Genomic DNA, 19,853 nt, shown 5'->3' on the forward strand with positions numbered 1-19,853 from the left:
CCAACCCCTATTGCGTTTACGGTCTATTGGCGGCCACTCCGTTAAACGGATGGTCCACCTGTTGTCCACCAAGCACATGACGTGTACTGCCCATGCCCATTTTCTTCCCTTAATTTGAGCTAGAATGTCCCCCGCAAGAGTCTGTCCCCAAATCCACGCACCAGTTTTCTTACCCAATACCGTGACCCCTAGCATTCTTCTTTCCATAGTCCGTAGGGCCAATCTAATTAAGTTTCCTTTCATATCACTTAGGGAGACCCCAAGTTTCTGCCCTATGCGCAGGAGGCGGACTCTTAGCCTTCAACCCAGTGTCCGGGCTAATTGCGACTCATGCGGCATATTCTCCCCTGGTGAGCCTGGGGAAACATTACTGCGTTGTTGTTGCCCTAGCAATGCCACCGCCATGTTGGCCTTGAAGGCGTTGTAATTGCCATGGCAACAATGCGAGAGCGCGCAGCTTGCGTGGGGAGAGGTAACGCTCTCCCCTCTCATGCCGGTTGGATTCCTTCCCCCCTCCCCGTGTCCCCCCCATTCCCACCCGGCCCCGGCAACCGCCGCCGCCACCCCGCTGCCTCCAACGGGCAAGCCTCGCTCCGACGGCACGAAGCCACGCCGCTTGAGCAGTAACGACGCCAGCTCGAATATCACTTGAACACTTTATTCGCGTTACGTGCGCGAACGCGACGTGCAGCGAGAAACACCGATGACCAATACAACACAGACAAGGTTGTCTGTCTTCAAGCACGGCACACGCACGACACAAGTCCTATCCTTCAGCTCAGCTTCACGTACGGCATACGAACGATGTTCTCACCTTTTGCTAACAGCACTCAAAGAGTCTTCGCGTTACGATTCATCCTGGTGTTCTTGGCGTCCCTTTTGTAGCACCGTAATGTCCGAGGGAGCACATACGAGAAATCGCCCACTACATGAGACGCGCGTCGGCCTCGCTGCTCGCCGAGCTGAAGCAGCAACTGCGGTGACCGTTATGCCAGTTATGCCGTTATCGCGCATGCGCGCCCCCAGTCGCGCCGGAGAGAAGCGGAAAGAAAAAAAAAAAAATGAGAGGAGGAGTGTTTCCCCAGCGCCACTGCCTCTAGGCGCGCAATAATAGAACCGAAACTAGAAAAAGTAGCATTGGCCTGCTATGCGTCATTACTGGAAGAACACATTGGTTATGTGTATACCAGCTTTTTAAGTGCCAGAGGAAGCTTGCTGAGGAAGCTTGCTGTTTCTACCAAAAGCAGCCCACCCAGGCTTATTCTGCGAGTGATTTCCTTTTCATATCTGGGGTCAGAACTTGTGACTGGCCGAAGATATACGTAATCGCTTACTGTTTCCATGATTTCATTACCTACGTTGAAGGAACACTGAAGGGATTTTGTCAAGCTCCTGTTTTTGCTTGCACTGCATAGACTGGCTCGAATAAACACACTTTTCAGCGTTTAGCTTGGCAATGAGGTGGTATATATTTTATAAAGCCCAAAAGCAGAAAAACTACTATGCGCAGTCTGCGGCGGCCGCACCAGCTAAAGCAGTGACGTCCATACAAAGTCCTACATGATTGCGTGATGTCCAAGATTGAAATTCAAACCAGTTTTGGTGTCAGTTCTGTGAAACAGCATGCTTGGCATCCGACGTTAGCGTTGGATGGGCGTTCTCGATGTCTCAGTTATCAGCATACCGCCCTTCTGCCGTCTTGACGGCTGTCAAATGTATCAGATAAGCCTACCAGCACGGCTTGGAATTGTAACAATCGCTAGTCGAGGCGTACGCAGTGGTGGAACGCCCTCTGCATCTCCGGAGATGCCCAAATGCGATACGCTTTTCCCCCATCTTTGGAGCTTCCCTGGCTCGTTCGTGCATCATAATAAGAGTGTTTGCACCAGGCCAAGGGTCGGCCCATTCAGGACTGTGCCCGCAAGTAGTCGGTGCTTATGGCAACACCACACCAGTGAGAACTGGACGGCGCGTCGGTGTCAGTCTGCACGCGTTCTGTGAACTCGCTCGTGGAGCAATGAACTTTACTGCACAAAAATGATTAATTCAATATAGAAAACATTGCCCAAAAACAAATAAATCAACTTACAAAAAAAAGATGTACGCTCGGGGATTCGAATGAATCGCAAAACAAAATGCGCATTGCTCCAGACCACTCGGCCATAACCCATCACTGCCAGTGGGAGGAAATGTAAAGCAAATAATATATATACTCGGTTACAACTCAAGAACGGCACCACCTCATGTAGTGCATCACTCCGCCAAAGCGCCGGACCCGTGACGTCAGTGCGCACACGTTTTGAAAGGGGTTTGCTATGAATGCGTGACATCGTCTGCCTTGTCTCACGCAGTTTGTTTGTCGTAACTGGAGTCGTTTATAAGCATATTAAGTCCAAAAAATCACGGGAACGGCTCACGCCATGTTCAAAATATTCCCAGTAACGCCCTACTAGCGCCGCGCGGAGAAACATCCGGCTACGGTGATAAGGCACAGCGGCAACTTCCGGTGCCGTTCTTAAGTTGTCACCGAGTATAGCCAGTTTATATTTCTATTTAGCTTGAGCACTTCAAGCACTTTAGATGACTATTTCTTGAATAGCGCTTGTGCAGTAAGCGTCCCCCGAATTTCCACAAATATCTCTCCTCTAGTGGCTGCATTCCTGAAGGCGGAAAAGCGTTCACAAATGTGTGGTCGTGCAGCTGACTACTATGCTAGTTCACCCTGCACAAAAAGTGCTTCCCACACCTTGGTTTTACGCTGTGTGGTAAAAGTTTCGGTTGATTTTAATTTCTTAGTGCCCGTATTAACTTTGCTGACTCTTCTTCCGCCTTCAATTGGCCTTAGATTTTTCTACTAGCGTACCAGTCAGCGAAGCGTCGTGTCTGTGCTCGTGCGGAGTGAATTGGAGTTAGAGCTTGATACAGTCTATAAAATAACATATATAAAGGTACATTCTTCGAGGCACGAACGTGTCGTGGCTTAGTTTCTACTGAGCGAATGAATTGCAACAACCCGCCAGCAGCCGGTCGACTGTACGCTGGGCCAACTGATTTTGTCGGAGGGTCAGTGAGCCACGCAGTCAAGCCAAGCCATCTCGTTTTGACATCAAACGAAACGGCATATGAAATCTTCAAGGAGGATGCCGAGAGGAGGACAGCATTTTCAAATTGATTTTCGTACTGAATAAAGTCTCGCAAACGCAGCGAGAGTGGTCTAAACATGGCCTAGAGACTCCAGACTACAATTTCCGGTAGTACTCTCGCAGTGCACACGAATCACTTCAGGGTCCCTTTAAAATCACGTGCCTTGGCACGCTTGTCAAAATAACCTTTAATTTCTTGTTTATTTTTAGTCCTGAAACCAAACTTTCCAAGCACAATTGGCGAAAGCATGCTTTGCAATTTCCAACTGCTTTGACTGAACAAGACAATGTCGCCTGCAAACCTTGGGTGGCTCAGATAAACACGGCAACGGGAGGCTGGACGTACGGCCCTGGGCGTCCACAAAGGAGTCCCTAGCGAGGCCATCCAGGGCGACCTGGGCTGGTCCACTTTCGAGGCGCGAGAGGCGGTAGCCAAGCTGACATACGAACGACGCCTCTGCCACATGGCGGATGGGCGATGGGCCCGGGAAGTGTACAAATACATCACGACGAGATGTATTACCACCAAATGGGTGGCCCGGACGAGGCGCCTTGTCGAAAGATACGGTGTAGCCCCAGTGCGCCTTGGCGAGATTGCAGAGAGGGGCTGGCGGGAGAGGGTCCGGCAACAAGTCAACAAGGTGGAGGAGGAGAGGTGGCGGAAGGCAGCCGAGGCAAAGCCGGCGCTGGCCGTGTACTGCGCCGAAAAAACAAGCATCGGGAAGGAGCTCTTCTACGAGAACTCTACGGGCAGTGCCCTACTGTTTGAAGCGCGTAGCGGTATGCTCCGAACCCGACAGCTCCGCGCCAAGTACACAGCGGGGCTCGACACAACGTGCCCCAACTGCGGGCTGGACGACGAGACAGTGCGCCACATTGTGCTCGAATGCCCGGAGCTGCGGCCTCCCCCGTCAGATGGCGCTGCCCACTCGCTGGCGATGGCACTCGGTTTCCGCAGACGGGGAGAACAGCCTAGTTGGCAGGTGGTGGAAGCATCAAAGAGACGCCTAGAACTTTGGTGGCGCATTCGTGCTTCTCAGACGCATACTCCAACCGCATGCACCCAAGTGCCGCGGGGGGAGTAAATCTCGGGTTCCGCCAAGGAACTCGGCCAGATCCAGGGCCCTTTTGGGGGCACCTGTTGATCACCCGCTACAAAGGGGAAGGCCTAAATATCATCATCATCATCATCCCCATTGATTCGCGCTCTGGTTTTCCTCCACTTTAGCTTCTGAACACACCCTGCAGGCAGGCTGTAAATGCTTGCGGAGATATTGTGTCCCCTTGCCGGACACTCTTTTGTACAGGAAACTGATGAGTTCTTTGATGGAGCCGTATAGTTCCCATACATCCATCGTATACAGTTAAACCTGGATGTAACGAACCCCAATGTAAGGAATTCCTGGATTTAACAAAGTTTTTCAACTCCCCATTTCCACCTTAATTGAAGCTTATGTGTTTGCGACCTCTTTGTAACAAAGGAGTTGTGAAGGTTAACCTGGGTGTAATGAACTCGCTACGCTGATGAGTCAAGGTTTCTTGCCCCTTTTTCTGAAAAATCGGCTGGCAAAATGCGCTAATTTAGCGAATTTCACCCGCACCGCAATCTCTTATGCGTTTCCACGTGTGAGTGCCGTGTCTATTAGGTGCTCAGCCCGTCTGTCGGCGTGTAGTTGCGTGTGTCCCGTGATATCTGTGGTATGGGTTCGTGGGTGATTTCTGCTGCCTGAATACGAGAATACAAAAAGATTTGTCTTTTCAAGACAAGCTCGCAATTTTAAATGCCGTCTCCACTGGCGAGAAAGAAGAACGTCACCGCTCGGTACAGTGTCCCAGTTAGCATCCCTTCAACGATTTTGAAAACTGCAGGAAAGAGCATGAAGTTCGCGAAAAGGCGCCCTTTCAGCGTAAGTTTGGTTCTTGAAACGCCTCGAGGCACCGAAAAATATCAAAAAGGGAAAGTGATACTTAGTTACGTTTGTGAATTCGGGGGCCGTGTATAGTAGCAGCAAGCGCAAATCACTCAGTTTTTCAGTGTGAAATATATCCTTGAACAAGGGTGAGTTCAGCATCACTGATGCCTAGCATATTGGTTTTTTTTCTGCTTCATTCCCGCGAGCTTTAACTCGAAACCTGCGTGTAACGAAAACATGGATGTAACGAAAAAATGCGAATTTTTGTCAACTTTGTTATATCCAGGTTTAACTGTATATCTTTGCAGAGCGCAATGATGTATGTCTTGCCGACTTCGTGGTCACTTAACGCCTTAATTACTGCTGAAGTAAGCACCAAGTCAAATGCTTTTTCAAAATCTACGAATGCCATGTACAACGGTTTAGTATTTCACTCTGAACATTCTTCGATTACCTGGTTGATAGTACAAAGTTGAGAAGGAGGCGAAAAGTAAAAGCATCCGTGTGTACGAGATTTCAGCGCACGTTAAAGGAGCCATGAAGACAAAATACAAGTTGGGTTTATTAGAAAGACTGCTTAGTCCCGATAACAATGATACCAAAAACATCGCAGTCTTCCGACAAATAACGGAGATATTAAAGAAAACGTGTGAAGCAGTCGCGACCCCCTAGCCAATTTCCCGTAACTTTTCTATGACATCACGGAACCTTGTTTGTGCGATTGGCGGCCACCTAACTGACCTGTCGTGACGACACATCACTGGACGTCTGTAATGAAGCCTCTGGTTCCATTTGACCGCATCACTTGAATGCTAACGCGCAGTTAACACACTGAAAATTGTGTTTTATTGTTGGCCCGTATGATGTCATTCTTGCTCATTACACGTCACTGTGGCGCAAAATTTAAAAGTTTTTAAATACTTCTTGCTTTTTTTTTCGTTAAAAAAACATCTTTTGTGGCTGTAGTGGAGCTAAGTGAAATACTGAATCCTAGTTCTTTCAAATTAAACAAAGTTGTGTTTTCTCTTCATGGCTCCTTTAGATCCCCATGGCTCCTTTAGATCCCCATGGGGTGAAAATTAATCCCGAGCCCTCCACTACGGCGCCCCTCATCACCTATGTAACGTCGTCGCATTAAACCCTGCAGTCAAATTCATCAATAAGGTCCTTATTTTTTGGTGATAACCCTGATTCACATTGGGGCTGTTTTTCGCCAATCGCCAGTGCTGACTCACTGGTGACATTTGTGAAATTCCTGGAATTTCACTAATTCCAATTTCCACTTTCCACAACGTTTCCAACAAGTTCACAGCCAACATAAAACAAATTCTTCAGCATCACTCCTTACCTGTAATTCGACTGGTCCTTTTTTTGTTTTCCACCACGCATGCCTGCACTTTCATTTACTTGCTTGCTGCAAGGCGCATGCCTTTTCTAATAGGTACGCTTGCTGACTCGTGGCTTGGCGAAAGTGATTGTATTTCTAAGAGGACGGAAAAATAGGCACGGAAAAATAGGCTGTTCATCGAACAGGTTGCCAAGGCATGGGGCCCACTTATGCCTAAAGGAGCAGGTTAGCTTTTTAACAGAGAAGCTGCTTAGCAATTCATTGATTCCTGCGTTTCACAAAACTCAGTGTAACGGTATAAAGAAACGAAATCACCCCCATCGGCAGGATTTTAACTTGTGTCTGGTAAATTAACGGTGTGTGTCAGTCGTCTTACCAACTCGGCTATGACCACGAGTTAGTATCCAAGAGTCAAATGGGTTGCGCACTCGGCTGTGACTGTGGGGAGAGGAATCACGCCACCTGCTCGACACAGAACGCGTGATAAGGTACACGTTGCACCTGTGCGCGCCTAGTTTAAGTGCACAAGTTCCGTTTGCTCATTCTGCTTCTTCGATTTGCTTCTTCTTCTCTGTTATAGCAGCGATGATGGAGTAGAGGTCATTGCGGCAGTGAAAAAGAAGCAAATCGGCTGCAATTATGGACTTAAACCGTCGTGATGGTCGTGAAGGTTGCGCACAGCTTCGCTGCCTTCATGTCCTACGCGTTACTTTGAGCGTCCTTCATTTTTTTTAATCTTGTTTTCTGCCACAGGAAATTTTTCACAAAGGCCTTTAGGTGGGCCTTACTTGTTTAATGCCTGGTAATAAAGTGTACCCGGAAAGTTTGTAATTTCAATTTTTATATTTGCAATCGCAAAATAATTAGCTGCGCTTGAAACTATACACTTGATTTGAAGCAACTCGAGCAAAGCCATTATTCACTTCACGTTTGCTTCGAAAAAATCACTATTTGCATGTGCTTATATAATTTTTCTCCCCACCACGTAGAGGAAGTTCTTAGTAAAGCTTATCCATTCCCAGAGCCTCTTTTGCCCTTTAATGTAACATAACTTTTTGCTTGCTCCAGGCTCATGCAGAGCATGGCCGTGTTACAGTATACATCAATTGCACCTGTAACACCACTAAAAAGCGTTGTCTTGTGGGAAATTTTGTATGAAAACATGTTTTGGCATATCAAAGGCAACATTGCTCGAGGTAGCACAAAGGGCTGCTGTTTTTATTATTATTTTATTATTTTTTTTTTTTTCAACTGTGTCTTCCCTAAAGCAGACTGAAGGCTAACGTTGTTGATGTTTGCATGCGAGACCTTTGTCCTGCATGCGTGTGCATTTGTGAATGCTTGCAAAACATATTGGAATGTCCATAAAGATAAAACACAGTCTTGTTCACTTTCAAAGAACTAGTAGCCTTTAATAACTCACTCAGTTCCATTCTTGCCACAGAAGGCCTACGACCTGAACAAAACGCGCATGAGACCACTTCAAAACCTGCACAGAGCCACCCTTCGCACCATCACTGGGCTACCAAAACATACTTGTCCGGGAAACGTGCAAGCTGCAGTTGCTCTTCCCCCTTGGAAAATATCATTCAAGAGCAAGTACATCAATCCCGTCATAAACGCTCATTAACTCATCAAGGTGTCTCCATCATCGCCTGGGGCAATCTCACGCCACTACAACTCCACGATGTCCCACCACCTCTGGCTCCCTGGAGCCGCCCTTCTGTCACGAACTCTACGGCAACCGATCCCGTCCTGCATAACGTCCGCCGCGTCCACGCTGCCCACATCAAGACCCTCCGGAACATTAAACATCCCCACAAAATCGATATTTACACTAAAGCAAGCATAGCTCCTCCACTAGTTGGCACCGCATGGGCATCACCTGATCTCACTTCTATCTAAGGCAAATGAACCCTTATTATTTCATGTGCTACCATCCCAGAAGCGGAACTCCATGCCATCATTCAAGCAATAGACATCCTCATGTTCGACTTCCATTCCTCCACGCCTGCCCAGATATGCATCCTGACAGACTCATTCGAAGCCCTAACGATTTGCAAGTTAGCATTCAAGTGATACTACAATCAAACGAAACTAGAGGCCGCACTACAATGCCCAGTCATGCTTCTTGGTGATTTTGCGATGTTTCACAGAAATCGCCGGAAAGTGGCTGGGTAGTCGCCACTGCTTCATTTGTTTTCTGTAATATCATGAGATTATTTGTTTGAAGTTTGCAATAAAATTGGTGTCACTGTTATCGAGACACGGCAGTCTTTTGAATGAACCAAAGTTGTATTTTGTCTTTATGGGCCCTTTGATACGCCATTTAAGCAGCGGCGTTGCACTCAACCACATTCAGTCACAACGTTCATTGCACCTGCTCTCCTAAGATTGAAACTGCACTCAAAATTTCGACGTCCTAAAAACACTATTTCTGTATAGTCTGCTGAAAAAGAAAGCAGGGTGCAAAATACGACAGCTGAAATACGCGCGTGGACGCCGCAAGTGGTCAGCAGAAATCAGCGATTTTGAGACCGAAATTGAGAAGAGCGCCTCCACTGAAATGTCGTTGCAGCCATCCAGCGAGCGGCCGGATGGTCAGCAGCTCGGGAGCAAGCCTGCACGCAAGCTCTACACACGCACAGGGCAGCAGATGGGTGGAGCATTCGCAGCAGAGCTTAACCAGTTCTCCGGCTGCGTGGCTGGCCAGAGGAAGAAGCCCCCGTCGGCCGAAGTGTCACTGGCGTGTTATGGCTGTTTACGCGATACGCCGGCAGGTGCAGCATGGTCTGCGGCGGAGCTTTTATAAATGCTTCTGGCTGATTAACGAGGCATTTCACGGGGTTATCACTCATGTCCCAGCTGATTTAATGGTACTTACTACACATTAAAAATAAACTTGGTTGAGGGAAAATTTCAGTGGCCTTTAATGTCGCCCGTCTTTCTGTTCCAGGCGCTGCAAATCCTGGGTGGCATGGGATACGTGACGGACATGCCGGCGGAGCGGCATTACCGGGACGCCCGCATCACCGAAATCTACGAGGGCACCAGCGAAGTCCAGCGCATTGTGATTGCGTCCAACTTGCTCAAGGAACACGGCATTGTGTGATCTTGCAGTGGCTGGTAGCTGCTTTTATCGGGTGTAGTTATGATGGCAATAGTGATGCTCAAGCAGACTGCCCAAGCAGACAAACTGCACCAAACGGTAGATTGTTTCGGCAGGACTGTGTCAGCGTCGTGGCAGACTTGTCGTCGTTTCGAAACAGACTGCTGTTTTGAGGCCACAGCTGTGTTGGTCGGGAAAGGGTACAACCATGGTCTCAACGCCGTTTTTATCCAAATGCTCGTTGCTGTTTGTTGCGTTGTGTTGCAGAGGATTGAATGAAATGCTGTAGGGCCAAACTGCATGAGTTTATGACTGTAAGATACACCTCTCGCAAAATGGAAAGTGGTTGAACCTGCATAAGAATGTTTGTGGAGTACATAAAGAGATTACATAAAGAGTATATGAAATACTTTCAAGTGTCCTTGCTTCTGTGTTTCTGGTGTAGGTGAAAATGGCCTTGTGTCAAGATTTCGGCGCACGTTAAAGGTCCCCAGGTAGCCAAGATTAATCCGGATTAATCCAAGATTAATCCGGAGCCCTCCACCACGGTGCGCCTCGCAGCCCAGGTGTAGCTTAAATACGTTAAACATGAAAATTTAAACAATTTTTCTTCTACGTGTTCTTCAGGTCCTTAAGATCTCTGCACTTCTGTGCAATGTGATCTTGCAAGCAGTGTCTGTCATAAGCCAGCTGTAAAAGCAAATAGTTTCTTCTGTCAAGATCTATTACGTCTAGAAAATTTTCGAGACCATTCTGCCCTTCAAAGAGGGGGGTGATGAGCCGAGCTGTGAAGTCATTGTCACCTTGTAACGACGGTCATAATGGCTTCGTTGTTGCTGTGGTATACACTGATTGGAATACTCACATCTGCTAACAGATGCTTGGATGAAGTCAAATCAGTGCTCGCCCACACTGTGTCACCAGTTGGACCAGGTATCGCAAGCCAAATGTCTCCAACACGAAGCACGTAAACCACTCCCTTTTGAGTACCAACACATCCACATTGAAATCCAAGACCACTACTACGGGGCTGGTGTCTTCACAATTAACCCACAGACTGAAGACACAGAATGAATGAACGAATGAAATCTTTATTCAACAACAGGTGCTGCTGTTAGGGCATCCTCCCGGTAGTGCGGTCATCAGTCCAAGATGGATCCCTTGGCTGTGCCTGGCTGCGCAGTCCCTGCTACCAGGTCAAGCTGGATCACACAGTCCCAGCTGGCCAACCACACTGTCCACTGTTTAATGGAGGGGTTGGAGATTGGGTGTAGCACAATTGAAAGTTGGGCAAGTTGGTGGTACATCTTAAGAAAAAGCGCGAAAAACGACTGCACGTATAAAAGAACACAGTTCCTCTATACGTGTAGTCGTTTTTCGCGCTTTTTCCCCATATTGGTTGTAGACCTGGTGTTTTCTGGCACTCACATACCTAATGTTGTAGAGTAGCGGGGGCTGGGCAGTAATTAGAGGTGGCTTGATATTCGGTCGGATGAGGAGGGTGCAGTGCAGATAGGTGTTGGTTTGGAGTCTTCTGAAGGTGGTATCTTCATCTTTTGTGAGTTGCGGGTGTGGATAGGGGAACATTAGTCGTTGGTGTTGATAGTGGGCCAAGGTGTCCGTGTAGCACAGGAGAGGAGGTGAATCAGATGCCAGGGGGGACGATCCTTCCGCAAGAGAAACGGCCCGGTGTATATAAGTGCGGGCAGCGGCCTGAGCTGCTTTGTTCCCCTTGAGGGATTCGTGACCAGAAACCCAGACTATGAAGACCTCGGGAGTGCTCAGGCTTGTTAAGAGAATATGGAGTGCCGTTTTGGAAATGCGTCCTTGATACTCTCTGCAAGCGGTCTGTGAGTCCTTGATTATGGTGACTGTGTTGTGGGCAGTAGTTATTGCATGGGCTATTGCGGCTTCTTTTGCAGTATCGATTGATGTGGTCTTGACCGTGGTGGACATTATTTTCTGTCCCTGTCCGTTCACTACACAGGCTGCATGGGCAGTATGGTGCGAATAAGGAGATGCATCCACATAGAGCGTGTAGATGGTGTTCACTGAAAAGTTTAGGTGTCAATTTCTTCGCTTGGCAACACTGGAAATGGCCACAGACCTGGCCAAAGCGCCACGGACATGGCACGGCGTGTACCACTGCGCCCGCACGCTGGAGAAAAAAAAAAAAAGAAATGCCGGCATGCGTCATCTGCACCGTTTCAACCCAATTCTCAGCGGTGGTGTCAAGAGATGTTATTGATTGCACTCACATTGGAGTCGACGCATTACTTTGCGTTCGGTGGGGGAGTTCGGAGTGCCCAACACTCATCAGGTGCGTAGCATGGACTAGTACCGCCATCCCGCGGAGGCCCTTGTAACCAGTGATGGCGCACTCACATGGTTGCCTGCCTGCATGCATGCCTTCGCTGGTGAATACAACTTATGGCGGTCATTGTTATATTTTGTGGACATGACTCATGCTCAGCAATTTTTCGAGCCTTGTACGTCGGGTGCATATATCGCGGTATTGGAGCCACACGTATGCACTGGCATACCTTCAAAGGTACACTTGTTTTTTTATCTTTAATCAGTGGTATATTACAACCCGATTGTCGAAGAGTCGTGTGCCTCGTGCGCAATATTTTGGAAATGTGGTGTGCTTCCTGTAGTTCTTCCCCACTGTTATGCATGCCTACTTGTAGTAATTCTGATGTCGACGTCTTGGAGGGCAATCCAAGGGTGGTATTGTAGGGCCGTCGGATAATTATATTCAATCTTGCTTTTTCATTCTCTTTAACCAGGTATGGCATTCCATATGCATTTCTACTAATCAGTATGGCTTGTATAGTTCTAAGAGTGTCTGATTCTTTGAGGTTGTAGCGACGGTGCGCAATGCGCTGAATGATGTGCATGAGCTAGCTGTTCTGAATTCAAAAGCTTTAATGACCACTTGAACGTTTGAGATGTATTGCTTCCACTCTGCCTTTTCGAAAGGCTTCGTCCCATCGCCGCTGGACACGATTCTCTTTGCAGTTCACTTCTGCCTTGTGCTTTTGAATGGCTCTGATCTCTTGTACGTGTTCCGCCGCTGCTTGTTTCAGCTGCAATGTATTGGGAAAGTTGATGATGATGGACTGTGCTGCCCATCTGTTTCCTCACTTGATGGCGCTCTTGCGCTGTTTCACTTCCCTGCTTCATCTGCAGTGTAGTGGCAGTGGCGGCCACCTGTCGCTACTGCCGAGTGAACGCGCGTGCTGTGGAACGCCTTGTGCTTCGAAGTAGAGAAAGCTTCATCCGAATTTTGAATGTGAAGCTTTTAGCCTCTCACTGATGTTGTCTGTAGTCCACCCACAATGCACTGCAGGAAAACCAACTTTCCGGGACGATGATGATGATTGTGGGTGAAGTGAACAAAAATTGGAACGCTTCCTGTAGACGGTACCAAACCTGGGTCCCCCGCGTTATCAAGCCAATTAACGTCTATCCGATTGCACCATTCCAACATTGTCGAAGCAGTTTGGATTTGGAGAGGGGTGCGTGGACTAGCGAAATTAGACAGAAGAATCATGCACCTCTCTGTCTCACAACAATGATGGTTGAACACTAGGGAAAGCCATGGAATGCCCGTATCGGTAGAGCACTAGAAAGAACAATCGCAGTGCAGTGAACTGTCCCGATAAGAAATGGATGTTTGCATAAAGAGCGCACAGTCTTGCGTCATGCTCTCGACAAAATAGCATCTGGGTTGGTTCGTTTGGTTAGCCACAGCCTTACATCATCCTCTCGACCAATGGCTTATCGGTTAATTTGTTTGGTGTTGGACTTGATTTTGGAAAGCTTCGGGTTCATCAATCAGTGTCGTTTCGATAGAGGGGCAGTTGATTTTCTTTTTAAGTGCAGAGCACTTTAGGGGCTCGCCTTGTCGTCGTAGCTCACTCGCTGGACCCAAGTAGAGCCACACGGCATTCCGTCATAGTGGCGTAACCCAGAGTCTTCGAAAGTCAAGCGGTTTATATAGTCGTAAGCGTTCGACTCTCGTGAACCGCTGGCACTTGTCATACATCTCCCCGTTGTTTAGCGCAAAGAAAACTGCAGGTACATTTGAGGCAAAATATACCTAATTAACCGACAGTGCCAGTGTTCATTTAGTTAGGAACGTTTGTTGGGTTTGTTTTTACGATAGCAAGTGAAAAAAAGGGGCAGTGCAACGCCGGTTTGTGTGGAAGGAAAAGCAAGCACAAAAATAACAGCACTCCCACTGGTGCAGTTTCAGGCAGGGGCCGCGCGAGCGCTGCGAAGGCGAGAAATTTGAATTGCATCGGGTGGCAGCAGCGAGCAGATAACGGCGCTACAGCCCATTATGGCGAATCACTGCTCTTCACTTGCAACAGCTTTCACGTTGAGTGGAACGTCGTTAATTTTTTTTTAATAGCAAAACTGTTTAAGCTTGAGTTCTGTCCATGCCTGGTATCACTCAAAACTTGGCTCAGAAAAGTGGAGAGGAGGAAAATGCTAAGCCAGAAAGTATGACGGAAATTGGTGAGGAGCCGAAGAGCAGGTGTGGGGAGTGCGTGTCGTGGCGCAGATGTTCGGGCGGGGTGGTGCGCGTCGAGGATTGGCTGCGACTATTGATGACCTAAGCTCTGATGTGCAGGTGTTATCCTAGTTTAGGGGGTGTGGGCTCAGTGGCATCAGTGTCTCACGTACCAATGAAATGACAGACCTAAGAAAAGCCAAGTTAAAGCGAGTGAAGACTGCCAGCTCCGCTATTTCCTCAGGCTTTGCATCTCAATTGCGATGGTGGCCGAATTTTACATGGACAGAAATTTGTATAAATACCTAGCCATATCCAGCTTTGCTGTAAAAAATTAGGCCGTTACCCGTAGTTCTCTCCAGGTTATTGTAATTGTATTTTTGATTAAAAGCAACAACAATTTAAAGTACCTACCTTTTCTAAGCGCTCAATAGGTGCTGCATGCCTGACACAGATATCATGATGCGGCCTCTCCTTAGACAGCATCTGTTTAGAGGGGCGTGCTTGGATTAAAAAGAGATGATGCATTCGGTAACGTTTGCGCCCTTGTGCTGCTTTGTTCTGACTTTCGCTTCAGCCACACAGTCCGATAGATGGCCTAACATGGAAACTGGGTCATAAGTCGTTTATTGTCCGTGTGTTGTAAAATAACTCAGCTTAGCCAATAACCACAAATATTTCCGTGGACGCTGTGGGCATGTGCAGTTACTTCCATCTAGGATGTGTAAGTGTACTAAACACAATTTTTCGTCTCGAAAATTTGGGCCAGTGCAATACCTTTATTACATATTCGTTTGAAAAAATAAAAGCACACAATTGTTTAGCTGGTCCATCTGCAGGAATGCCAGTAATAAAATTTGCAAGTGCTGCAACAGCTATGACAATGTTGCGGCGCGACAACAAATGTATACGTGTTCTGCCCTGATAACCTTGCTGCATCGCCGCAGAAAGTGGTCCCCAAGTATAGGAGCTACTACGCTGAAGCTTTCGCTCCTTGCGTAAGGGCACCAGCTGCCCCACTTTGCAAAATTGTGTCTGCTGTTCGATCAGTGCGCGCAGCCTGTACCAAAACCTTATTTTGTTGGAACGGGAAATATTACATGGTCATACTGCCATTTGCAAGGCTGAAATTGCAGCTTTAGTATAGCTGCGCAAAGGCACCTAGGATAACTGAGTACCATATTTGTTCGATTATAAGGTGATGGTGTAGTTTAGAGAGTAAAAAAAAAATGTCATATATATATAGATATAGATATATATTGTAACGACAGTAATGAACAGATGCGACAGGCCATCGGGGTATGCACCTCGCCAGCATAGGCCATGAAGAATTATGTCCAATCCGCACACACATATATATATATATATATATATATATATATATGCTGAGCTTCGAATATAAGGCGGGGGGGTATGACTTTGAGACTACAGATTTTAGAAAAAGACCTTGCCTTATATTCGATAAATATGGTATCTAGAGCGCTGGTTAGAAAAAAAATTAAGATCTTGTCCATTGCTGTGGAGATAGAGGCCAGTGCAGCTGTATTGGTGGATAACTGTATTGAGTTATCCATGGTGACTTATTATATTGATTGAATAAAGACACGTACACATAACTTCAGTAGAATTAGTTCTAAATTCTCATAATTTGCTTCAGGATGGTGTCGAAAAAGCAAGTGTTACAGCTGTTTTCTGTATCCGTACACCTGTATTTTTTTTCTGTTGCAAGGCAATGAAAGTGCGGAATACTCCTTTGATAGCCTAAAACGCACCGTACTCCCTTCGCAGACGGCCATGAGTTGACAGCTAATGGAAATTCTGCAGAATTTACAACTTTACTGTGAACTTACTAATAATGACAAGTAAATAAAAATTGCTGAGCTGATAGATTAGTCTTAGCAGCCTATTTCAGTGTGATTTCTTCCAAGGTACCTACGTCAGATTGAGATCTACAGAGCATTTACACTACACAGGCCCAATATACGCACACAATTTTGGTCAGAACCTAGCACATGACAGCTTCGTTGTAAAGTTAAGCACAATGGCATGGCATAACATATCACATAACTTCAAACTTGTGTTACATAGGTGAAAACTGATCACGCATTTCTTTTCAGTGTTCCAAATCACTCTGCTTGGAAATACCTTCTGGGCAGACCAAGAAGTAACAAAAAAATTCACAGCATATCCACGGGGTGAATGATGAGTGGGCGAAGCTCCTGAGGGGAAATCATCGGTAAAACCGTGACTCTTCAGTGAAAGTTCGCCCACTACATCTGTGTCCGAACGTAACGTCTAGAAAGTCTCGCTTAAACCGCGCGTCGGCACCTTGGGGCTGAGCTCGCCTGATGTGTTTTGCAGACGCCTCACGAGCTCTCACTGCATCGGGGTCTGCCTGCCGATACGTGCGCTTTCTCGCCGCTTCCCGTTCTCTGACGTTTTGGAGATCCTCTTCGCGCCCCAGCCGTGCCGCTTCGCGTACGGCAGGCTCCTCGCGCCGTTGCCGTGACGCTTGGGCCTCTCGTTCTCGAACGCTGGGATCTTGGCGGCGTCGTCGCGCAGCCAGACGACACGCTTCGGCCTCCCGCTCTCGTACGGCAGGATCTTGGCGGCGGCGTCGCGCAGCTTCACGGAGCGCTTCTGCCTCGCGGGCTCGCACATCTGCAGCCTTATCCATCGGGCGACTCCGAGCGCGCGCCAACAGCGAACGGATTTTATTACAACGCTCCCCGCCATCTAGTAAACAACCCAAGAACTAAACTAGAGGTAGCCACGCCATCTAGCAAACAATCCAAGCGCATCTTTTCATCATATACAAGTACCGCCATCTAGTAAACAATCCAAGAACTAAACTAGAGGTAGCCACGCCATCTAGCAAACAATCCAAGAACTAAACTAGAGGTGGCTACATACATACGTCGAGGATGGACAGACCCACGCCTTAAGGAGCTTCGCCCCTAAAATTGACGGATGGCTAAGGTCTGTCCTTAGAGCACCTCTGTTGTCTCATGAAACAGGCCAGTGCTCCGCCTGTGGAACACAGTCCACGAAGAAAAGGACACTCTTCTCGTAAATTTTGATGTTTGCCAAAGACTTTATTGAGGCAGAAACAATAAAAAGGCACGTGCGTAATTGAAATTTGACTACAAAACTACAGACGATGCGGTCGAACATGATCAAAGGCTTGTGACTAGGAGCATACAGATGTATTCATGGGAGCATTGTTGTAAACGAATGCCTATTTATAAGATTACGTGCATATATAGATTTTTTTGTATGTACAAAATGGGTAAAAACATATATAGAGCATTATATTAGAAGATATGTTCGCTACTATAAACCACTTGGACGAGGGTTGTACTGCTAAAAAGCGCAACGCAAGCAGTCCCCAGCAAAAGTGGTACAAAAAGCTTTGGCCTGATAGGTGTACGAAGCAGGACGTCGAAATGGGCCTGCAGACTTTGCTGCGGTACAAATAAAGAGAGTGGTATACTCACTACTCTATTGCATAACTATACAAGGCTTACATGTGTTATAGAGCATCTGACATTTATGTACACAGCATTGCAAATGACACCAACACCTTCGTGCTAGAAGAACGTGCTCAACTTATTGACAAATAGTGTAGTGCAAATATAGCTTGCTCACGATTTTGAAACATCAAAAAAAAGGAATTGGCAGGGTTGGTCGGCCCTTTCTCAAACCCAAGTGCTTTAAGTGCACTTGGGTTTGAGTGCACTTGAGTGCACCATTAAGTGCACTTAATGGTTAGCAACATGGAGGTTGCACTAGAATGCAAGAGATGAGCGTGTATGCACAAGGATAAAATGAGTAGCACATAGAGGCCCGGAAGAAAAAATCTTAAATGGTAGCACTTGTTTGCGCCCTGAAAGATTTTTCCTGAGATTGTCTTGTGTAGCAAGTCGAGTTAACGCAACTGCTCAAAAATTGATTGTGCTATCCTACAATGTGCCATGCTAGTCCAAAAAATGAAGAAGCACTTTATTGCGTACCTGAGTGCATTGTGTTGGTCGATGTTTTTTTTTCTTTCAAACTATCAACACACATTTGCTTAGAAACTGCACACATATACAAATGCGGGTTTCGGCAATAAAAAAAAAGCCTTGCGTAAAAACTGGACCCGCCGCTTTATGCCCTTTGGAAAGCACTCTGAAATGCTGTCGCATATAAATGTGCGGTAGAGCACATGTATGATATAGAAAATGTAGTACGACATGCCATCGGTGTGCATCTTTGAAAAATCACGAACACTAACCTTTAAAAACGGTTACTGTGCTGTGATTTTCTGCACATCTGCAGTTTCCTGAGGATATGCGGTAGAGCAAGTTGTAAGAGTATCTAACACGTGCAGCTTCCTGTTAATCTTGCAAATCATACTCCACATGATGTAACAAAAATTGTGCAACAAAAGATTGCAGTATAGCGTACAGCAAAGCTTTTTTTTTTCATGAGAAATTGCTGCAAAACCACATCGTTGTAATGCCAAAAGTTCATACTTACGAAAGTACGTAACACTAGTACTGCTACTATTAACATACGAGAGAGCAATCTGTTCTTGCCGCTTACTTAACCAGGGGCTTTGCAATTCCTGCAAGATATCAACCAGTTTTATAAGTGGCTCTCATGAGTGAGCATTGGTTATTTGCCCACTAGAATGAGCTTCGAGTGATAACCAAGGAAATCCACTCTGACCTTCTCTTCGTAATCATTCGCGTTCACTTGCAAAGTTGAAGCGTAACATTGACATTAGTGAGCAATTGAGGTTCACTAGCACATAATAGTAAAGCACATCTGCAACCAAAGCTCTCTGGTCCCTTTACGACATATTAGGCTTCGCACCAGTTTGATGACAGCACTATTCCTCGCCTATTGTGCCACTCTCAGTTCCTCCAAAAAGCACTACAGAGTCGGCGGTGAAAAACCCATCACACGGCGATGATCTTGCTCTCATCCACGGTGACCTTGATGAAGAGAGTGTTGTCCCTGATGTAGTGGCACTTCTTGAGCATCTCGTGCGACACGAAGCGCGGGAATCCAAAGCCGAGTGCGTCCGGCTCGCGGCTGGGCCGTTGGAAGTTCTTCCACGTCGGGTCCGGCACGAAGCTCTCGACGATGTGGCAGGCCTTCTCCGGGGCCGAGGGCTGGTCCAGGAGCGCGAACGACACGGTGTGCGCGAAGGGCCAGGGCAGCAGGGAGTCGTAGTCGCCGGGCAGGAGCTTGATGTACACCGACAGGTGGGTGGACTCGCCCGAGCCGTTGCCGTTGAGGAAGAGCGTCGCCATGAGGCGGTAGCCGTACGCGCTGGTGCTGAACGGCGGGCTGCAGATCTCCAGGCCGCCCTCTTGGGCCTTCGCCTCGGCCATCTTGTGCGAGTAGTCGGAGATCTTCCAGAGCAACGTGCCCGTGGTGTTGGCGACGAGCCCGTGGAGGGCGGTACGAAGCGCCGAGATCTGCTGCTGCTGCCGGGACACGATGCCGCACAGAAGGCCAAGGTGGCTCTTACTGCTCTCCTCTAGATGCTGGTCCAGCGCGAACTGGGAGCCCTGCGTTGAGAATGGTGCGGACATGCGTTTGAGTAATGGAGAATTGTTGATACCATTCGTGTAAGATTCAGTTCTTGTGTGGCTGAGCTCTCTCCCGTGCAAAGAAATGGCAAGATGCATGTGAAAGGTAAGACATATAGTGGTGTGGGAGATGAGCAAGCTCTCCTTTTTTTGCTTTGGGAAGACGTCATGCGAAACGAGCACGGGCTGTGTGCAAAACAGGTGTCACGAGTTCCATGCAGTGACACAGTAAT

The 19,853-nt window shown here is 47.4% G+C and overlaps 2 protein-coding genes across 3 annotated transcripts in view; one reads left to right on the forward strand and one right to left on the reverse strand.

Moving 5' to 3' along the window:
• Nucleotides 1-9,924, forward strand: part of LOC144145998 (short-chain specific acyl-CoA dehydrogenase, mitochondrial-like) — a 53,907-nt gene extending 43,983 nt beyond the window's left edge. For both annotated transcript variants that reach the window (XM_077677898.1, XM_077677899.1), the window contains one exon: nt 9,361-9,924. In XM_077677898.1, the coding sequence (XP_077534024.1) occupies nt 9,361-9,516 (156 nt within the window). In that variant the 3' untranslated portion in view covers nt 9,517-9,924. The remainder of the gene's footprint in view (nt 1-9,360) is intronic.
• Nucleotides 9,925-17,109: 7,185 nt separating this feature from the next.
• LOC144146000 (TNF receptor-associated factor 4-like) overlaps nt 17,110-19,853 on the reverse strand; it is a 62,038-nt gene continuing 59,294 nt past the window's right edge. The window contains exon 4 of the mRNA XM_077677900.1: nt 17,110-19,599. Within this exon, the coding sequence (XP_077534026.1) occupies nt 18,982-19,599 (618 nt within the window). The 3' untranslated portion in view covers nt 17,110-18,981. The remainder of the gene's footprint in view (nt 19,600-19,853) is intronic.

This window comes from Haemaphysalis longicornis, unplaced genomic scaffold (genome assembly GCF_048455015.1).
Source record: "Haemaphysalis longicornis isolate Haplotype H1 unplaced genomic scaffold, Haemaphysalis longicornis Haplotype H1 scaffold_7, whole genome shotgun sequence".
NCBI lineage: Eukaryota > Metazoa > Arthropoda > Arachnida > Ixodida > Ixodidae > Haemaphysalis > Haemaphysalis longicornis.